General features: G+C 43.3%; 1 protein-coding gene across 2 annotated transcripts in view; it reads left to right on the top strand.

Annotated features, from left to right (window-relative positions):
• Nucleotides 1–24,059, top strand: part of LOC144932567 (dual specificity mitogen-activated protein kinase kinase 6-like) — a 62,522-nt gene that overhangs the window by 23,044 nt on the left and 15,419 nt on the right. For both annotated transcript variants that reach the window (XM_078856773.1, XM_078856772.1), the window contains exons 2-4: nt 6,986–7,052; nt 17,519–17,567; nt 22,642–22,755. In XM_078856773.1, coding sequence (XP_078712899.1) covers nt 6,986–7,052; nt 17,519–17,567; nt 22,642–22,755 — 230 coding nt within the window. The remainder of the gene's footprint in view (nt 1–6,985; nt 7,053–17,518; nt 17,568–22,641; nt 22,756–24,059) is intronic.

Here is a 24,059-nt window from a genome sequence, read left to right as displayed (position 1 = left end):
GCAATGTCAATGTGTGCTAAGATAATTATCTTTCGAGTACAAACTTGCTGGATTGTGGCGATACAGTTCCAATCATTGTTGCAAAGGCTATTGCACAGAGAGTTACATTGAAATGTGTATTTAGGCTGCTCGTTTTCCAGAAAGCCTGTTTGTGATATGTAGGCATGAGTGAAGAATGTGCATGCACATATTTGTGTGTGTGTAGCCAGGAAGGCACGTGGATAGGAATTACAATAGACTTTGTGTGTACATACATAAAATAGGTGCTTGCTAACACGTTCCTCAGCAGTTGTGGGAATGCATGTCTAGTGTTTGGGATTGTTGTGTTTGTGCAAGCAATGCACGCTACGACTGTGTGCGTTTTCATGTGGCGTGTGCGTGTGTTTCAATGTGAGAGACGCACGTTGATGCTCACAGCACTTGTTCCAATAGCTCCAACACGGCTAAACCAGGGCCTTTGTTTTGCACGTGCGTGCCAACGAGTGCATTTCCACGTGTTTCCGTGTGTGTGTGTTTACATGAATACACACTTGCAACTTGTTTGTTTTATCCGTGGCACACCACGGGGAAGGGAAGTATAGCCAAGGATGAAAATCAATGGGAACGGGGAAGGTAAAAGTGAAGGGAAAGGATGGGGAATAAGAGGAAAAGGATGGAAATGGAATGGGAATACAGTAATGGGAGCAGGAAAGATCAGTAAAGTGAGGAAGAGGCTGCATTGGAGCCTCTACGCTGCTTCGTGCAGCGCCTGTTCCTAGAGGGGGCGTGGGTAAGGGAGGAATCCTCGAGTAGGGTTGGCCATTTAGATACATAGATGTGTAAAGCAAATGTGTGAATGTGCACACACATACAAGTGCATGCATACAGGCTCATTGTTCGTATGCATGAGCTTGCATGTTGGTGTGCGTACTGTTGGGGTAAAGGCTGTTCTTGACCGAACTCACGTGCACACACACACACTACATATACATACCGTACATAGACTTCACACACACACACTGACAACGAGGACACGGACCCCCTGTATAGCCTTAACAGGCTGTAGGAGCAAATGCTATGAGCGAGGACAAAAGTGCCCCTTATAACCTTCACAGGCTTTGAGGGCAAGCGCTGTTTGTGAGCACCTATGAAGGACGGCACGGCACACGTGGCGATGGATGGCCAGCAGCACCACGCCCGCTCTTTGTTCCCCCACAGTGGCGATGTTTACAGTACTCATTTGAGGCTGAGTCGACCTAGGGGAGGCCCAGGACCTGTTCAGATAATCTTCACTGGTGTTTTGTCCGTAAGCGGGAATCGAAACTCGGGTTGACGGGTTTCGTAACGCAGCGCTCCACTACCGCTCCCCACACACTGCATGCACACACATTCACACACACTGCATGCACACACACACACTGTGTTCACACACACCGTGTTCACACACACTGCATGCACACACACACTGTGTTCACACACACTGCATGCACACACACACACACTGCATGCACACACACTGCGTTCACACACACTGCATGCACACACACACTGCATGCACACACACACTGTGTTCACACACACTGCATGCACACACACTGCATGCACACACACACTGTGTTCTCACACACACACACACTGTGTTCACACACACTGCATGCACACACACCGTGTTCACACACACTGCATGAACACACACACACACACTGTGTTCACACACACTGCATGAACACACACACACACTGTGTTCACACACACACTGCATGCACACACACACTGCGTTCACACACACTGCATGCACACACACTGTGTTCACACACACTGTGCACTCACACGCACTGCATGCACACACACACACTGTGTTCACACACACCGTGTTCACACACACTGCATGCACACACACTGTCTTCACACACACCGTGTTCACACACACGGCATGCACACACACACTGCATGCACACACACTGTGTTCTCACACACACACACTGTGTTCACACACACTGCATGCACACACACCGTGTTCACACACACTGCATGAACACACACACACACACTGTGTTCACACACACTGCATGCACACACACACACACACTGTGTTCACACACACACTGCATGCACACACACACTGTGTTCACACACACTGCATGCACACACACACACTGTGTTCACGCAGTGCATGCACACACACTGCATGCGCACACACACACTGTTCACACACAGTGCATGCACACACACACACTGTGTTCACACACAGTGCATGCACACACACTGTTCACACAGTGCATGCACACACACACTGTATTCACACAGTGCATGCACACACACTGCATGCGCACACACACACTGTTCACACAGTGCATGCACACACACACACACTGTGTTCACACACAGTGCATGCACACACACTGTTCACACACAGTGCATGCACACACTGCTTGCACACACATTCACACACAGTGCACGCACACACTGTGTTCACACACACTCCTTGCACATACATACACACTGTGTTCACACACACTGCATGCACACACATATACACACTGTGTTCACACACACTGTGTTCACACATAGTGCATGCACACACACTGCTTGCACACACATACACACACCGTGTTCACACACAGTGCATGCACACACACACACACTGCATGCACACACACACACACACTGCATGCACACATACACACTGTGTTCACACACACACTGCATGCACACACACTGCATGCACATACACACACTGTGTTCACACACACTGCATGCACACACACACTGCATGCGCACACACACTGCAAACACACTGCATACTGCATGCACGCACTGCATGCACACACACATTACACACACTGTGCACACGCACACTGCATGCACACACACACTGCATGCACACACACACTACACACACTGCATGCACACACACACACTGTGTTCACACACTGCATGCACACACACACACACTGCATGCGCACACACACTGCAAACACACTGCACACTGCATGCACACACACACTACATGCACACACACACTGCATGCACACACACACACACTGCATGCACACACACACTACACACACTGTGCACACGCACACTGCATACACACACACACTACACACACTGCATGCACACACACTACACACACTGCATGCACACACACTACACACACTGCATGCACACACACACTGCATGCACACACATACACACACTGCATGCACACACACACACTGCATGCACACATACACACACTGCATGCACACACACACTACACACATTGTGGACACGCACACTGCATGCACACACACTACACACACACTGTGCACACACACTGCACGCACACACACTGCATGCACACACACTACACACACACTGTGCACACACACTGCACGCACACACACACTGACTGTGGTGCGTGGGAGTCAGCCGGCCGGCGGCGGCAGCAGCAGTGGGTGTGTACACAAAGCTGCCTGCCACCAACCATCAGACCTGTCCCGTGCCTCACAGTCGGGACTGGCGTCTGCAGCGTCTCCTGTCTGGGACAGGATGTGGCTGTGACCCTCCGGGTCGCATTCTCCCACCCCACCCCACCCCCCGTCTCTCTCTCTCTCTCTCGGCTATAGATGCCGAAGTTCATTGAGCCAATCAAGGGCGCTTTTCACTCTTCTGGCCACCCGAGCCCTTCGTTGAAGCGAGATGTGTAATTTGGTTGGGAACGCACTGGGAGCCAGAGATGATGTTGCAATGTTTGTTTTTTGTACATTAACCTAATGGATTTCGAATGGTCTGGTCAGAGAGAAAAAAAGGAGTGCAGCCGGTATTAAAAGGAAATAGAAGGGCTTTTAACTTGGAAATGTGGATATTGGCTTTCAACACCAGCAGAACGTTAGCGCAAAGGTTGTGTAATTTGTACCCACAATACCACAGTTACAAAGTGTATCGATCAGCCCTGCACACCAAACAGCGCTATATGTGTTTGTGTGAGTTTGGATGGTCCTTTGTGTCAGAAAGAACACGTTTGACGTATTATCATTCATTTTGCTGTTGCCAACTTAAACGGATGGAGTGCTTGTTTGAAGCTGGTCGAGAAGCTGCTATTAAAAGTAATAACACTTGAGTTATTATGAAAAGACATCTCTGTTCCAGCACAGCCTTTTTACGTAGCTGCGATTGGAAATTAATAATGTGAGCCAGCTACTAATAGTCTCCGATCTTGAACCGCGGGGTGAATAGCTGAGCGTCGTTTATAATTGCCAAGGGATAGCACATTTGAAAGGATAATGTACTTATGTATAACCATTACTCATTCGGCAACTCATTCGTGATGGCATGCAGCTGTCCCATACGTGCCATTCACACAGCACAGTTTTGACTTGTGGGATTCCGCACTGTGTTCCAGTGGCAGAAGAGGTTGGGAAGTTTTCGTTTTTTGTAACTTAGTCTTTTTTTAGGCGAAAGAATCCATAAGGCGGAAAGCGAAACAGAAGTCGCAGTGTAACTACAAAAGTAGAATACGTGCAACGCGTGCCAGACAAACAAGGATATAAAAGTGAGCCATGTGTTTTATTTAACGAGCCTGTGAATGATAACTGTGTGTGTACGCTTCAATTAAATTCCAGTGGGTATAATTGTTTGCTCTTATTAATATTATCTACGTAAAGTTATAAAACTGGCAGAATTGTAAGTAAAGTCCACTTTTTTCTCCAGTTGGTGGATTAATTATACTGTGCACAGCAGTCATCGCCCCCTAATGGCAGAATCATGCTCCAGGTCACCCTTGCAAATGAGACCACCCTTATATCTCTTGAGTTCTCACCTGGCTAAAATTTAACTATAGGCTGACCCTCTTCAGAGGGTACAGACGTTCCAGTGATGTTAATACACAGGATCATCAATTCCATACAGAAAAGCATGATTGCATGATGGCAAAGGAAATGTTAATGTAGTTCAGCATAGGTTGGGATGTGTCCTGGAAATGTTATATGAAAAACAACTGCTGTATCTGAAATGAACCTTTAATAACAGAATAAGCACAAGAATGGAACTTTCAATTTACATATTTTTATATATTTTTTATATTTTGTACAGACATGTAGCAAATGAAATGAAATACATCGACAAAATTATATTTAATTAACTTAATCGATTTACATAATTGCTAAATAAAGTGTAGAAAATGCAGTTAAAAAAGAAGCACAAATTCGGTATGTAATTAAATTTTTACAAAACAGCATTTATATTTATACATCATCGAAATGCAACTACATCTTTGAGGCTCTTCAGATGAAAATGTATATGCACATGAAAACCAATCGAGCTTAAGTCTTGCCTTGAACAAGGGCAGTCTCAACTGTCCAAATTTCAACAGGAAGAGAATTCCATAAGCCAAGGAGTGATTTCCTATGGAATGAAGATTGATTGTGGGCTTTATAAGTAGGCCTTTATTGCTGGAGCAGACAGCCTTCCGGAGAGTAAAAGTGAGATGAGAGAGGTGGGGTAGGAAGCAGCAAGTCTATGAAGAATCGTAAAGACAATTGCTTGCAATCTTAAAGTGAATCCGAGACTTAACAGGAAGCTAATCAAGGGACTGGAGCAGGATTAGAGTGATGTGATCACGTTTTCATGTACGGGCGAGAGGCATTTGCAGCGGCATTCTGAATCAACTGTAACCTTAACATCGGGGCGTTTGGGAGATTGTAGAAATGGCGAGTTGCAGTAGTCCAGGCGATAGGTAATGAAGGCATGGATGTCGGTGTCAGCAGCCGGTGGAGCCAGAAAATGCCGCATGTGGGTAGTGTTACGCAGTTGGCGGTTTATAGACTTGGAAGATGTGGCGTGTGAATGAAAGCTCAGGATCTAATTGATGACCATTTGGAAATTAAACTCCTTATTTTGTACACGTACATTTAATTCCCAACTTTATCGTGTAATCTTCCTCGTGACTGTGCAAATAGTTTTTCAGACTGACAAGTAATGTGAAGTATATGGTTTATGTATACAGTAAAGATATGTTGAGAAAATGAATAGATATTTTAAGGGATGTACTCAACGTTAGAGGCTTAATGTGTTCAGCAGATACATATGTATGTATGTTGAATTTCTTTCGCATCGTATGTAGCTAACCGTGCTAATCGGATGTGCGAGTGGCTTTTTTGGGTTACAATTACCAGTAAATGAACCATACGAGGCGAATAATAGGATTGTGCAGAGTGGAACTGACATTTCTCAGCCTGAATTTTCCTTGTAGTCGTAATAATGTTCGCATTTGTTACTAATTTGCATGCAATCTGCAAGTGAGACTTGACTGGCCAGGCAGGGCAGGTGCATCCACTTGCTGGGGGTCTTACACTGCAAAGTGTAAATCTATACACTGAAAAAAAAAACCCATACAGAACTGGTCTAACACACATAAATATTTAACTTACAATATAAAAAGATCCTGCTCATTCACAAACATGACTCATGAGCAGAAATACTTCATCCTTTTGGAAAGTCTGATGCAACTTCATGAGGAACATTTGGTGAATCAAATTAATTTGTAAATTTTACTTAAAAATACGAAACGAATTAACGCATAGCCGTCCGATGTGTTTTCGGGATGTACCTTGTGCGGTGCGACATGCCGTCTGACGTTTCACTCTATGTGCTGGGTGCTTATTGAGGAAGTGAGTAATTCCGTTAAAGTTTCATTTTATGAGAAATATACCAGTTTCTGATGAAGCTCTGAGCCCTTGGAGCGAGACAATGGACGGCATGTTGAACCGTGCACAGTACATCTCAAAACACCCACGAGAAGAGCCATACGGCACAGCAGCAGCCATAAAAAATGTTACATATTCTGAGAAGAACAACAAGGACAAATTTTCATTATTTTGGCCATGTGACCGTCATGATAACTTTTTATGTACGTCAGCAGAAACTGTAACCCACTTGTACATATTTTTCTTGGAGGCACTTAAACACTTGTTAAATTCACTACCGTTCAGCAATGATGGGTGTTGCCTTTTTTTATCTACAGGCCGGGGGAAAAAACCCGGATTAAAGATTTCGGAGGACGTTTTCAAGCAAACTCCTCCGAGTCCAACGTGAGTATGAGTACATCACAGCGAGGACTAGGGAGACAGATGAACACATGGCTAGAGGAAGGCGTTAATGTACAGTTCTACATCAGGGAGCAAATAATATACTGGTTTTATATCATTATCATGTTCATCAGTGATGATATATTCACTACTTCTCCAAGTCATTGCCATCCCACAATACCGCAATGTCACAATCCATCTCGCTCCTGTTCATGAGCTGATATCACTGCTCCATCTCCGCAGTGGCCATCCTTTCGGGCGCATTCCCTCTTTTGGCCAAAAATCTGTCACCAGCCTTGTCTATCAGTCCTCATCCCTTCAAGTGATGTATCCTGCCCAATCTAATTTTGTCATACACAGCATTGTTCACAGTTAGGCCTGTAACGATGAGTGATGCATTAAGTAAGGGTGTCGTGCGAGGGGAATTGTTGCATGCCTTTAAATAATGCTGACATCTTATACATTTTAGCAATATTACTTCGTGGGAATGGGACAACTGGCTAGAAATTGAGCTTTTAACGTTTTTTGTAACACCAGTGTTCACACAATTCACTTTTGTAAACATTGCCGTCGTAGTTTTTGTGCATTTTCTGAGCACTTTGTCAAGATAAACTAATAATATAATGCCCTTTACCTATGAAAGGTGCAATAAGTCTAAATATTCTTCAGGAGTACCTGGGGACAACGCATGTATACGAAGGGGTAACACTCTTTTTGAGATTACCAATTATTATTGGTTTGAACTACAAGGTGGCCAGGAGATGACAGGACAGCAATAGTTAAATATAACGACAAACCACACACACACACGTACATTTCTGCTTAGTCTCTAAGAACTGACAGGATGGTGTGAATTCGGGATGAATTTGTTAATTTAAAACAATTGTCTTAGCCAAAGGTTGAGAAAACTGTAATATAATTATGAGTGATGACAGTGATTAAGTTTTCTTAATCCTGAGAGGCCCAATAAATGTCTGTGTAATTATATTTAACTGAAAAATAACGGGCATGTCATTCACCATGTATGCATTTACTTACAAAACAGATTTATTGTTTTGTTAAAAAGAATCGGCCCACGTTTCCACTATAACCACGTGCCAGAAAAGTTATAAATGCAACTTTCTAGTGCACGACTTTGGCTAATATCCAATCTATTTAAGTTGAATGTGCATTCTGGAAGACAGTGATAAATGTTTATGGGTGGTATGGTATGATTCCACTTTACTGAAATGCCATTTGAAATTCGTGGTGTATTGATCAAATCTCTGTTAATATAAAAGACAGCAAAGCATATATACAAAGACAAAATGCCTCTGGTTAAATACAAATGGCTTATAGCTCGTGTTGGTGGGGTAGACCCTCAATGTAATTTCAGAGCAAATTACTTCCATATGATGCTATCCGTCTCACCTCTGATGAGAATGGTTTGCTACGTACGGTGCGAAAGAAGTTCGAAATACATTCATACAAAAGTTATATGTGCAGAAGTATCTTGCCATGTTGGGAAACACTGTCAAGATCTCGTAAATATATAAATGTGTCGTTAAAACCCACCACCACCCGACACAGCCAACTAGTAAGGGTTGTCACGTAAACAGAACATGCCAATTCGTCACTAGTACATATATTTACGTGATCTAACCTAATAACCTCTATTATGGATGATATTGGTCGCGAAAGCCTACGTGTTAAACAAATCTTTATTTATGGTTAACAAAGAGGATGGAGACATGCAGACTGGCTTTCCAGATCCCATGGTGTCATTTTGGAGTTTGATGAGCTAATCTGTTTTTGCAATGCTACAAAAACATGAAATTGATAATTGCAAGTGACACTGTACCAATGTGTCTGAAGATGAAAGTGTTAATCGTTGTGTATTACCTGCTACCTTATAAGCTTGGTATTTAACGATAATATTGAACAAATACTGAAAAGTCCACAAATAAGTAGATGGAAGGAGGACCACACGGATTCGAGAAAATCCGCAGGTTAATGCCATCGTGGTATGTTTACCTCGGTACCCTTGATATTATTCGCGTTGATTCACCATGGTGTCCTCATCCATATGCTAGAAGGGATAATGCACGATGGTCAAGAATACAGTACAGTAATAAGAGCGTTGCGGCCAAGGAATGGAACACATGGGTGGACGAATACAAAAGGAGATGGAGTGATAATATTAGTTAATGTGTGGGTGCTAGGTGGATTATTACTGTGCAGGCTTGTGGGAGACCTTCATTCAGCAGTAGGTTGACCATGGCTGATGAGAATGATGTTGACCAAATTTCGTGTCAATCAGCGAGTGAGACATCTCATGAAATGGATGCATCTACGACGCGGTGTTCGCATGAGAACTGGTGGAGCAGGTCAGCTTGCCGAAACCGGTCCTGGTAACTGTAAAATGAGTCATAATTTAGCATTTTGACACACATGAGACTTGCCTCATAAGCAAACCTGCCTATATACACCAACATGAAGCGGGAACGAATGTACACTAAATATACATTACTGGCAGGAAGTAATGAAGATGACCCAGCAAAATTAGGAGCTTTTGTTTCACATTGCTGGCAACAGAAACGTGAAAAACAGTTACGTTCCCTTCCTTTCAGTTCTCACAAAATAACTGGCAAGCGGAAGTGCTGTTTGTACGCAAACCCTCCTGCGTTATTTCCCAGATTAGGTATAGTTCAAGGGGCTCCAAAGATGCACTCGCTGTGACCAGAAACAGGTTCTACTCGTTTTGTATGCCAGGTACAGCTGACACAATAAATGCAAAAACTTTGTATATACAATGCGTAGGCCTTTTTCCCCAATTGTAATTTTTACTAAATCGTGGAAGGGCAATGATCAACATCAGGGGTGTCAACATTCGGCAACCCTAAAGCCCCTTCCTCCGGTCCGCCACGTGTTGCATTTTTTTGTACGATTTAGTTATATACACAGCAATATATTTTTAAAATTATAAATTCTGCCTAAATTCAACCTGAATTAAAAACCGGAAATTGAAACGGGGGATTTGGTGGGCCCTGCTGCAAAAAAAACATATTTTTCCGTGCATTCTAACCCCCCTCCCCTTCTCGCTTCTCGATGCCCTCGCTGGGCATCCACCCCCACCCCTTCCTCTCTCGCCGCCGCCCCCACCCGGTTCACCCACTGCAATGTGCGCACACAGAGACGCGTCCTCCCCACGGCCACTTTATCTGGGCGATAGACATCCGCGTAAGTCCACTGCCCCCCCACCACCACCACCTCTGTGTGACCCGAGAAATCCGAGGAAGTTCCTCGCGCTCATTCTATACACGCAACCCCCGACCGATACACGACTATCATGATCACTCCAGCAGCAAATCCTCCCGTGTCAACTTATGGTTCAAATTCAAAATTCGAATGCATGGGAAAATATATATTTTTAAGTGTAATATGAGTCGTATAGCCTAATTGTGTTATTAAAGAAAGGGAACGTCGAGATGGTATGTAGAATTGTCCAAGAAAAGTGGAGGAATTCGTATTTCTTTGTGGAGGTTAATGGAAAGCCAACATGCTTGATCTGTGCACAGCAAATAAAGGTAGCAACAGCCCAGTCACTTGTTCCGAACTTATATGAAGTGGTCCAAACAAAGGTGTCGGGCATCAGGAAGAAAACAGCGGCAACAGTGAGTGGCTATACATATAATTTCATTTATTAAATTATTTTGACATTACGTGGGTTGTTGAAGTGAATGTAGCTACCGGTAAATTAATACCGTCTTATTATGCTTTACTTTTTTATAGGTCCAACTGTGTGGCCCGCGTGAGGTGCATTTGAATCCAAACCGGCCTGCTGTCCGATTGAGTTTGACATCCCCTGATCAAAACCCATCGGCTATCTCCACGAGTGGCTGCACTCTCTGTTAGTCTCCTAACAAATTGACTACTGAAGACTTTTGTGGTGTCTCATCGTGCAACTGTAACCTCAATGTACCAGCAAAGAAGCCAATGCTGTTGTTGCCTCGTTTCCTACCGCCTTGGCGTTAAGCCCAGCCACACATTCAATGCGATGCATCTTTTATGGCAAGGTGGAGCAGTGTGCTGCGCTATGATCCTTGCATCCCGAGTTTGATTCTCGGCCACGGGCGAGTGATATCAGAACCGGTCCTGCTCCGCTCTACCCCCTCTCCTGCCCCTTCACCCACCAACCAGTAAACTCGTACGGTGAATAATAATCAAGAACTACTCCCATGACCAACGTGGCGTGGGAAGGCCTTCATCTGGCAGTGGATCAGTAAAGGCGTGCAAATGATCTATTTTTTATCAAAATCTCGTGCAGCAGTAGTACTGCATGTCTGCAAGAATGATTGTTGGCTCTGCAAATTGAGAAATACGATCGTTTGCACTGTTTTGTGGTTTACGTTTTTGTTATGCATGCATGCCTGCAAATTCCATGTGCAATGGTATCAAGTCTGTCACACTGGTGCATGTTATAAAATTGTTGTCATATTTACGTACATACGCTTTTGACCTCAAAAAGTTGTCAGAGTGGTTACGTTAAAATAAAAAAAATAATTGAGGCAATCTTACACTCCTCCAGAAAAATAATCCAAGTTTTGCGAATTTAAAACAAAACAGAATAAAGCATTCTTTTCTAGCACGGACAATGACCTCCCGCAAGCCGTCGCCGCCACTTGTCACCCACAGCCGCTGCCGCCGTACTGTCTCCTTCGCAGATAACAAATGAATAGACTGAGCGGCCGCGGTGTGGCCACGCCGTGGCTCGGTGTGATGAGATAACACTGCGACTGAGCGCCGTTCACCGAAGAGTACCGAAATGCACCAGTTCACACTGCTGCGCTTGCGGAATGCTCTGCGTGTCGACAATGCGTTTGGGCCACACCGTGCGCCCCTCGAGGGGTTCCCGACAGCCCCCTGGGACGGCACCGGGGGGGCCCTGCTTGATGTGGCCCAGCCCAAGTTGCCGGCGCAGTCATGCCGAGCCGTGTTTATTTGCCGCAAGCTCATTAACAGCACTAATGTTAAGAGCAGCCCCTTTTAAGTAAGAGGGTGATATATGACTCAGAGCAGGTGGCGGTGCGTTTGCCCAGGATACCGGTGCACAAAAGCCTCACATTGACGCTGAGTGGGGCTGTGCCACGAGCTACTCGTCGGCTGCTGTAACTCGTCGGGACAAGTTCTGTTTGGGTGTTTGCATTTGGGAATAGCTGTAGCCGTAGTTCAAATGTGCAGCGTTTACAGGGGATTGTTTATGGATTTATTTTTCTGCACAATCATTTATGCTGGTGTAGCTGCTTACTCAGCGGGAAGATGTGATTAGCCTATGTACTGTACCTGCATTATACACTGCACTGCCAATGTACCTGCATTATTTGTATGCACAGAGCATATGACGCACCTGCGTATGAGGTGCAACAAGAAAATTGTTCAATTTATGAGAGAGGGCTTGGGGCACTTGCATTTGCCATGACAACAGTATGCACTATGCGCTGTTAATTATGAATAATGCGGCACTATATATGCATTGGCAACTTTGCTGGGGTTTATTAAAGGTTAAAGGCGGGCAGGAATCATTCATGTTTAGGTAGCACTGTGGCTATAGAGGAAGCATCACAATGAGGCAGAACCAGAGGCGTAGCTAGGGGGGGGCAGTGGGGTACATATGTCCCCGGGCGCCAAGGTAAAGGGGCGCCAAAATGAGGCTTACAACGTTACATTATAACTTATTGCGGCGGGCGCGGCAGCCTGAAACTACTGCACAAATCTACACCTCAACCTAAAAGTTTATATATCCCGCCACACACAGCCTACATGTCATGTAATTACATTTTGGTACGCGTGCCTATTAAGAACTTACATGGAAGAACGTCCCAAACAACAGACAGGCGCAGTCTTTCAGCCTTAGTCACTGGCCTGTTTTTTGGTGGCAGAAACTACGACGGCCTGAAACACGCTGGAGTGCACGATCAGAAGCTGTTAAAGCTATCTATGAAGGACTGGATGAACTAGTAGGGCTGCTAGACAAATTATCGGATGATATAACTATGACGCCTGAAACCAGAAGTGATGCAGAACAGTTACAGGCATGCGTATTAAATTTTAACTTCATAGTTTTATTACATTTCTGGAATGTCATTCTTGGAAAAATTTATCGTGTTCAGAAGCGCTTACAGGATCCTACTATGAATTTCAAGGAAGCAGCAACTGATCTTACATCTTTGGAGCATGAATTTGTCAAGCTTCGTGATGATTTGAGCCAAGTTGCTGTAGAAAACTCAAAAACAAGATGCACAGCCTAGGGGATCGATGTGGACAGAAGAATTAGGCGACGTCGGAAGATGCCAGGAGAACTGGCAAGAGATGCAGGACTTTCAGCAGAAGAAGAAATTGTGTGCGTTATGAAGAGTGTATTTTATCGACTTCAACAGGAGATGTCAACACGGTTTTTACGACTAAAAGACCTGAACACAAAATTTGGATTTCTGCTGGACGTCAAAACGCTTCTATCCGACACAGATGTCGATGCAATTCGTAGAAATTGCACAGATTTTGGAAATTTCCATGACACCGACATCAATGGCCACGAACTTTTCACAGAAATTGGTGATTGCAAAATGCTGCTCAGTAACCGGAATGAAGTTCTACCAGAAACTCCTTTGGATCTTCTTAGTTTTATTGTGTTTTATGGAGACGACATATTTCCGAATTTGCGAATTTCACTGCAAATTTTTATTAACAATAACATAATCAACGTTTTTTGGGTTTAGATCGCGTTATTTATAAATGTGTCGTAACCCTCCACCACCCGACACGGCCAATCAGTAAAAAAGTGTCACGTTGACAAAAGACAAATTAGTTCACTGCTTTAGCCCACCGGTGTGTTGAAGCGCGAAACCACAACATTTACAATTTGAGTACGACGTTTCGCTGGTAATTGCATCCAGCATCATCGGGCAATTCGCCAGAATGGTGAGGCTTTGCTGTGTCTCCCGATGATGCTGGATGCAATTACCAGCGAAACGTCGTACTCAAATTGTAAATGTTGTGGTTTCGCGCTTCAACACACCGGTGGGCTAAAGCAGTGAACTAATTTGTCTTTTGTCAACGTGACACTTTTTTACTGATTGGCCGTGTCTGGTGGTGGAGGGTTACGACACATTTATAAATAACGCGATCTAAACCCAAAAAAACGTTGATTATGAATAATATTGGTCGCGAAAGCCTACGTGTTAAACTTAACAATAACAGTTTCAATTGCAAGCTGTGAGCGGTCGTTCAGCAAATTGAAACTTATTTTGTCGTATTTGCGTGCTTCAATGGGACAAGATCGTCTCAGCGATCTTGCTCTTCTTAGCGTTGAAAGATAAACATTGGAAAAAACAGATTTTGATTACGTGATTGACCAGTTTGCGACAGTGAAATCAAGAAAAATGAATCTTTTGTAGACTGTCAACCTGTCTACGACAGTGACTGAGTGAGCCATGTAATATAATTTATATAAATTTGCTTCTTTAAATACAATGTTTCATTACAATTTAAATTGTTATTCCTTATTCGATGTAATAGGAAAATGTGATTAAAGGGGGGGGGGGGCGCCAATTGTATAGTTCGTCCCCGGGCGCAAAATATCCTAGCTACGCCTCTGGGCAGAACATTGTCAAAGTTCAACATTGCATGTCAAGTAGTTGCTAAAGACGTATGTGTTATTTGTAAGAGTAGGTATTGTAATTGTGTTTTGGTGTCTTGACTCTCATGTGCAATTTGAATACTTTTCATGTGCAGTGTAATGTGCATGATAGTCATGAAAATATTACTTTTTTGTCTTGATAGTGTGATATTTGTGGTAAGTAAAATGGTCTATTTACTCAACAAGAAATCCAACCCGGCTGGAAGATTATGATACAGGTGTTATACAATATTATTGGTATAATGTGGACTTTAAGGTCGTTGGTGGATGGTAAAAAAAAACGAGTGGAGTGATGGTGCAGTGGTTAGCACACTGCACTGCAAACCCAGTGGCCTGGATTTCATTTACAGCTACGGCTGACATCAGTGGCGAGTCCGATATGAACCATTTCTTCACCACATTCCCCCACCCTTTTGCCAACATGAATTTACCAGAATGATGAAGAGTGGTCAAACAACCACCACGGCTGATATGGCAATTGGAGGCCTTCAGCATTGGCTGGTCCTGTACATTATTTTTCCTTTTTAGAAAATGTCCCCTTCCGAACATAAAACAACCTCAACCATTAATTTTTTCACGTAAAATCCTTCATCCCACATGGGTTGAAAAACCAAGTACCACTTTATGGAAATTACAGTGGTTGCATTATGAAGTGATGCCACTGCAACCAATGATGGATTTTCACAACTGGCTGAGAACTGTAAGCAAGAGACGAGTATTAACCCCCTGTCCATTGTTTTTGGGAAACTAATGATACTTTTCTCGGCAATAAAGTAATAATGCATAAATACATTTTTTTTTATATCGCGACCCATGGATAACACATTTTTAGGAAGATTTGCATGTGCAGGGTTGTTGTTACGGAGTTTGCAATCTGAAGACGCTTATAATTTGCGCACGTGGGTGGGAGCAGGGGTTTCTGTGCTGAGCTGCGTGTCGGGGATTGTGTTCATGAATGAGTTTGGGGGACATTCCTTCCGGGTGACTTTGCAAGTGGGAAAATAAATAGACTCCCAGGTCACGCTATTGACGCAAGTTTGTGCTCAAGGCAAGATTCTCTGGTCAAAACATTGCAACCCGGCAACACTCGAGGCAGAAATTTCCAAAATAAAAATTTGTAGAGATTTTGAGTGAGTGCTTGTGTTGAAACACAGCATCGTCATAATTACATTGAATTACATTATAGAATGGCTTACTGGTTAATTTATGAGCAACTTAGTCGGAATAGATGTTGCTAACAACCGTTACTGCAATTGGAAAGTGACTCAGTAATGCTAATGGGTTTTACAATTATCGTAGTGAAATGTGTTAACTTAAGGTCTTAATAATGCTTTCAATTGTGCAAACGAGCAAATGTTATCTGATGTGCTTCTACTGCCTGCATAGCAACGGACAGAGCGAGAATGACAGCCGCAGCCTGAATGCAATGGGGCCTGATGCAATTCAACAGCAAGACGTTTTTACAGAATAATGGTGCTTGATATTGCAAAGTGCTTCACGGCATATGTTTCAGAGGTTCGCAAGCATCGTGTGGATTAACTCATTAATATCATACACACGCCAGGCATATAACGTGCAACGGCCAAGCCACATTGTGCTTAGAGTTGTACTTGTTATGTTTTTATTTGCCAATAAACGTTTGGAACTGATCAGCAGTTTCAAGGCGAGAAACCTAGCGTTCAGCACTGAAATGTGATCATTTTAAACCATATACATGTTTTAACAAGGCAACTGTGGTCAGTGGTTATATCCTAAAGTGGGGAAACAAAGTTGTTTTTTTGTATTTTTTACCCAAGGCTCAGCTTCAGATAACATATCCAAGGCTAAAGGAAAGAGCCCTCAACATCCACAGTATTGACAATGCAGAGCTGGAAAACCAGCTAAGGCAAGGGCAGTCATGTAAATTTACTTAATTCTTCGAAAGAAAAAAATAACAACGTGGGCAGTGCTGTGTCATTCAACACTACCATTTTTAAAATATATTAATAGTATATTATTTATATAAGTTTTTAAAAAAAGACGTACAGTCTGTTCTATAATGCAGTAGTTGCGTTCCTGAAGAACACCGCGTTATGGAAAAACCGCGTTATAATAAATAATATACATCCAGGGTAAAGCAGACTTCGCGATAACACATGAGATGTATATGCAGGCTGAACAAAGACTGAGGCGCGTGGGTAGCATCTGGAAGAATCCAGTAGCATCCCACCTTGTGTGATTGTATGCCGAGGCAGTTGTACAACCGCTTATTCCTACTCGCGCGACATCGTTTTGTTCACTCGATCGTGTTATATCCAAATTTGCATCTGCGATATAAAAAAAGGTGTTCCCTAATACATTCATCGCGTTATATCCAATTCACGTTACACGCGTTATAGGGGAACAGACTGGGTTGCATAATCATTGCAAATTCAGTTCAACAGTACTCTGTCTTAATGGCAGGTAATGCGAAATGTTTTAGTAATCCTGGTCAACTTTGTTTCATTTAAGTGAGGAATATTGGCTCATGCAAACAATACTTTAAATTAATAAATAAACTATTTTGGGGTAACTCTTTTAATATTGTCATAAGCATTTCAATGCACAGTATATAAGTAATTTGCATCATGTAGCTTGCACCATTTTTTTGTAATAATTGCAATAATATTGATAGTTAATATTATTTAGTTATTTCAATGTACTCTGTTTTAATATAATAAAATGCAACTTAGAAGCTAACACATGTACATATGTTTACTGTGACCGCATTTTGCATTTATGCTAAAGGTCACACGTTCTTATCTCTGTTTTTCAGGCCACCCAGAGATCTTGACTCAAAGGCGTGTATAACTATTGATGACAAGGTACGCACCAACCCTTGCCGACAGCGCCCTACATACAACACAGCTTTAGTTTCCACCCAATATTTATTACCGTCACATCTACAAAAACAGCCAAACCCTGGATATTGCATGCTACTACCACCGTCAAACAATATGCCCTTTTATCAATATAGGCACATTTTTGTAATTTAATGAAAGGACATTGGCTTTTTATGTGCAAACTAGAAAGCAGTAAAACATGTGTATATGTTACGCGTGTTATTGCTGGCATTGCAAGAAATCAAACGTCCTACGATATTCACATTCACACAATCATACACAGCGGTACCTATAAATACCTGGGCAGTTATTTTTCTTGAAGTATCAATAACATCCTGTGCAGTGATTTCACTGAGCCTCATGAAAGTGTTTTGCACCATGTCCTCCCTCCCCCACCGCTGCCCCCCCTGTCTCAGCAGTGATAGCAGAGCCAGTAGGCATAGCAATGTTATTGCAAAAAATGTTGGATTCCATTCAACCCCAACTTCCCCGTCCAGGAAACCTGCGTTTCCAATCCGAGCTTAAACATTTGTACGTGGAGTGTTTTTTTTTGGATGGCACAGCTGTTAACGCATTGATTGTGCGTTTTCGCATGGCTGGAGAGCACCAGTGGACTGCTGTTTTGTGTTTTGTGTTGTGGCGTGCAAATTTGCAGGTGGGGCATGTGCGTGAATGTTTTTGTAATGTTTTGCAACGGCCCTTAATTTAAGTCCAAATTGTCCAAGTCAACGGTTTACATTCCCGCTTCCACCACTTTATAATTTATATTTGTCTAAGCACTTTTGTTTGTTTTCTTTTTCACCACGCAATGGCAATATGATAGTTGTGAACATGAAGTGTTATTGTTGGTAACTTTAGCCGATGGTGAGCTATACACCACCGATGGTCGTGTGATAATATATGTTGGGTGTGTATTACATTACTGCAGGATTATTAGCCGTATGCATTCACTACGAAAATTGGGAGATTGTCATTTCGAAAAAATGCAACAAATTCGGTTTGTTTATATTTTGTACTTAATGTATGGTACTCATAGTATGAAAGGCAATATATTTTAATTTGTCTCATATGCCTTTCTGGGGCATGAAAACATAAAATAATTCTGCAAACAAAAAAATCCCCAAGTCTATTACCAGGTGCATGCATGTAATAGGCAGTGGTTACAGGTCTCTGTTTTTACACCAGTTTTAAAGCCACGGATTATGTATCCTATTTCAGCACTTGCGTGCAATGCATGCACGCACTCGTAACTTGTACGCAACACAAACACTACTCGCCTCTATGTACCGAACACCGGCTGTAATTGCAGCACCAACCAACCCCACCTTACCAAGCTCTCTAGACCACCACCCTCTGTCACCCGACTCCCAGCCTCCCCTTTTCCCTCCTCACCCGACTCCTGCCTTCTCCGGCTCATTTTCTAAACGGTCATTTCAGCCGTAGTCCCCATTTTTGTTTTCACGCAAAAATTCCAACCTTTCAACGTTCATCATTGGCACTGGTGATTTCGGGGCGGCACACACACTCAGCATAAACAATGTTCAGGTTAGAGGTCTGGTGGAACGGCACATGGACCAGGTTGTAATTGAGCTCGAGTTTATTTTTCCAGTCATTTATTTTAACCCTCAGGTATTTAAAAAGAGAAAGTGTGAAATCGACCAGCCCAGTGCCCATGTGTGCAGTGTTATCGGCTCTGCAAGCATGGGTGTTTCCTGGCAAGTACCATTGCAAGCCAAACTTAGAAAAACTGCCTGGATATCTTGCAAAGCTAACATTTGTTTTAAGGGCTGTACTTGCAGCTTGATTGGTGGGAGTTAAGGAAGAGGGTGGGATTTGGGGGAGTGAGGCCTGCGTGGCAAGCCAGTGGTGGCGGAGAACTAAATATAAACCATGTTTTCCACAAGTCACAACACATGCACCATTACTCAGCTTTATCCAATGCCTCTGAGTAACTCTTTGCAAATGTCAAGCCTTCCAGATTAAATTCGTGGCTTTCCTGTAAATTATCTCAACTTATTTTTCTGGTAAATGCACACTTTGAGTATTGGGTAATGTTGAGGAATCCTTATGTACCGTGCACATTATATATGTTTTATGTGCACATGTTTGAAGTGATTAGCTTCACAATTATACATGCACCAACACCAAAAGTGTCCCTGTATAATCAAAAAATTAATACACGTTTCTGCTTTGTTACACATAGTGCAAGAGTGGTATATTGTAATTGCGACCATTATGCAAACATTCAACCACGTGGATGAAGGATAATCTCTGGTTCCAACTGCTGGCAAATGATAGTGATCTTTAGGTTACCTACTACAGTGTGTCATACATTGGTAGGAATGGTGGCACAGAGGTTAACACAATGTGTGATGACATGACAACCTGAGTTCAATTCTCAGTCAGTGGCGAGTGATATTTGAACCGGACTTGCAACCCCCCTCCGACCACCACCTTCCCCTTTCACCAACCCGCACTGACCAGCATGGTGAAGTATGGTCAAATCCCCACAACTGACACAGCTAAGGGGGAGGCCTTCATCCGGGAGTGGACTGACAACGTGTGATATTACTGCATCATAAATCACCCATTACTAAAAAGAAATCCTCCACTCGTTGTAGAAAATATTTTACATTGCAGGACATGAATTTTCACCATTGTGTACAGTTGAGAGCAAACTTAAAACAAGGATATGGCACACACCCAGGAGACAATGCCTTCCTCATTGTGCGTGCACTTTTGCAGTTGCAACTAGAATCGTTAAGACATGTTCAAGCAGGTATGCGTGTATGTACACATGCGTGCACATGCATAGCACGTGTGTATAGATGTGAACGATGCACCCGGGCTGTTCAGCACAAGCCTTTGTGTGCTGTTTATTTGCCATGTGACCACAAGGACAGCATCGCACAACAGATGTTCTTAAATAATATGCAACGGGGACCTGCATTATCCTATGCAGGTAATTGGTATACTGATGTATAATAATTTACCACGCTTTGTCAATTTACTGATAGATGAAGGCCTTCACAAAGCGTACGTGTAGGTCTTGGGGGTTGCCTAACCATACTTCACCATGCTGATCAGTGCGGGTTTGTGAAGGTGGGGGGGAGGGCAGGACCAGTTCAGGTATATCTCGCCAACTGATGTTAACAGCCGCGGTCGGTAATCCAACAGGAGTCACCTTGTTGTTCATAGGGCAATAATCATAGTACCACTGCTCCACTCCCTTACACCGGTGAATGCACAAGGATAACCTTTTTATTTTTACAGGTATTACCAAAATTAAAAAAACTAAATGTTAACGTTCACACATTGCAATGAAGCCAAATCTAGATGTTGCACCAATCGAAAGGGATAGCTCATTGCTGACACTAGAACGTCAATTATTGAGCACGGCTAATGCACAGTGCCAAAAAATACTTTCACGCATTGGAACGATGACCTGAAACCAGTTGCATTGTCATTGCTTATTGCTAACACGATCCATTATCCTCACGCTAACATGTTCGCTGTGAAAGTGAAACATAACTTCCATAGAGCGTTGTCCCTGTGGTCGCTTAAAAAGATGCCAACTCTGTGTGCAACGGTCCTGATCAGGATAATTTGTGTATTTAAACCCAGAGGGCATAATAAGCTCACCGGTGTCTGCAATTGCACAGAGTCTTGAAATAACATGCTGCCACGCTTCTCTGCTTGTCCAAATAAAACACGTACGTGCTTAGCTATAAACGCGAGTGCTACAAGTGAGGGAATTCGGCGATAGTACAAGATCACCCAGATAAACTACACCGGGGCATAGACAAAACGTCGCCGATTAAAATATCACCGTTAGACGTCGGTGAGAATTCGTGCACCTGTCACGTGACATTTCACGGCGACCTGCCAAAGAGAACGTGGCGCCTCCCGTCTCTCCCTGCGTGCGCGACGAGCGATTTATTATCGACGCTTATCGTGTGGATGAAAATAGTGAAGTTTTATCTTTTATGGTGGTGTTCTGGCTATTTAAAGCTCTTCTTAGATGTCAGCGGCTTGCTTCGATGTGATCAGCGGCTTGCCTCGTTGTGATCAGCGGCTTGCTTGAAGAGGATGTTTTAAAGTGTTTAAATCACAATATTCATAGATCCAAGGGTGGACACACTGAATGAACTTCAAACATTTGAATCTTTATCGTCAAAGAGCGTACCCTTGAGATAAAAGTAACTTATATTTTTTTGTACAGGCCATTGAATGATCACGACACCATTTGATTAAGAGCAGCATTTGGACAAAAAATTATTCTGGCTATAAGATATTACCGCTTGCATTTGAGTTTATTCATATGTTTACTGGCTGGAAGTCTTCCTTTATCAACGAACCCACCCACGTCTCTGTTCCACGGTGCCCGTGTTCCTGTTTAGACTATGCTTTACTGAGACTGCCCACTACCAGCATAGAGGTCCAATGTCTGCCAGCGTTGTCCATTTGTGTTGTGTGTGTTGTGATGGAACGCGTACAAAGTCAAAGTTCTCCAATGCATAAAACGTCTCTGCTGGTGGTTCTGAACCAACAGTGGAAATACCACGTTAACAGGTCAATTCAAAAGACAAGATAATTTATTATAGGCCGACTCAACCGTTGATAAGGATTTGAACTCGTGACTTACCGATTGTTGGCAGGCATCTTTACTGCAACCATTTGAGTTGTAGGTGTTAGGGATGTAATGATCCTAGTAATTATATTTGTCACGATTCAGGGTCATAATTCCATTCTAGAATCAGTTGCTTCTCACCACCTTACCATTTTTTTAAATTTCTTCCTGTTTTCTTCATATATCCGTTCAGTTTTTGTAACTAATTAATTAACACGTGCACAATACGATGCGTGTATCGTGTCAGAGTTGATTTAAAATCGATGAATCGATGCATGGCTGTGTGCCTCATTAGTGCTGATGCTTAGCACCAACTACACACCTCTGATTAGCACGGTTGGCTACGTATGGTGCAATAGAAGTTCAACTTACGTTCATGCAGCTGTACATGTCCTCTGCTCTCCTTTGCTATTTTGAACCCCGTAGAACTTTGAGGTGAAAGCTGATGACCTGGAATCGATATGCGAGCTGGGCCGCGGCGCGTATGGCGTGGTCGAGAGGGTGCGGCACACGCCCAGTGGCACCATCATGGCCGTCAAGGTGAGGCCACCATTGCTCGTCTCTCCGTTGACTGTTATTTGGAGTGCATCTTCTGCTGTGGCTTCATTCACAGTTATAAGCCAGTGTGTAAGCCTTCACAATAATCATCATACATGATTCTTTTGCTCTCGATATTTCTGCATTCATCTTATTGTTTTTTTTATTTGCTAAGTAGTGGGTATTGTTTTTCTATTGTCTGCGTAAGGGACTGGCTAATTAATGTGCAGTGTTGTGGGATGCAATTGCATGAATGACGCTTTCTAAAATTACATTATTATCCACTGCTGGATTAAGGACTCCTCAAGCCTGTCTCTCCATCTCTCACGGTGACGTGATGATGCAATCCATCGAGTGCCTGCACACGAGCTGATTTAGTTGCTCCACCTCCACAATGGTCGAACTTTTGGCGGTGTTCCTTCCATTGGGTACCACTCGTAGTCTTGGCACCCGGCCATCATCCCTTCCAGTGACATATCGTGCCGAGCCCACTTACTTCTTTTGTAATGGCCAATATGTTATCTCTAACTTGCACGCGTTGCCTTTCTTTCTCAGTGTAATTCCAACCATGTACTTCTCCATGTTTCTCTGCACACTTTTCTGCTTGAGTTCTATTTTCCTCGTCAATGTCCATGTGTTCACACTTCTTGAGTATCATGGTCCGAATCGGATGGCTTCTACTTTGGCCAAAATATGAAAACGGCATTCATTTGTATGAAATTATATATGCGGAATGTTGAATGTGGCAACACATGCTTACTGATGCTGCAGAATATGCTTATCTTGTTGCATATTCCCATAGGCATATCCAGTGTGAAAGATGCATCATGTCCTCGACTGTTACTATTGCATAGGTGTTTGAGGTTGTGCTGTATAACTCACTTGGCACAGTAGGGGGCACAGCTGGTGCATCTGCCAGCCATCTCAGCCAGTCAACCCATGGCACCTGGGTCTGCCCTGTGACCTGTCAGCGAGCCTTCGACACTTCACGTGGCCTCAAAGTGCACCTGGCCTGGCACAGGCGTCATGGTGACGTCACCGCTACTTAGTGGTGAATGGCACGTGTTATTGTTGTCGCTGTATAACTCTCTGATTACTATTCGAGGTGAGCCGCGTGTTTTTCGGCATGGTTGTCATTTCACTCCACGTGCCGAGAGCTTCTTTAGGAACTGAATTTCTGAAGATTCTGAATTTCCTGAAGTTTCAGTCCTTGAAGAAACATCGGACATCATGCCGAATAACGCACGGCACGACCTGAAAACACAACAGAGAGTGATATATGACGAGTGTTACAATATGTACTAGTT

Source organism: Lampetra fluviatilis, chromosome 5, assembly GCF_964198595.1.
Source record: "Lampetra fluviatilis chromosome 5, kcLamFluv1.1, whole genome shotgun sequence".
NCBI classification, from domain to species: Eukaryota; Metazoa; Chordata; class Hyperoartia; order Petromyzontiformes; family Petromyzontidae; genus Lampetra; species Lampetra fluviatilis.
Note: the sequence above shows the minus strand (reverse complement) of the source record. Positions and strands in the feature narration are given on the sequence as shown.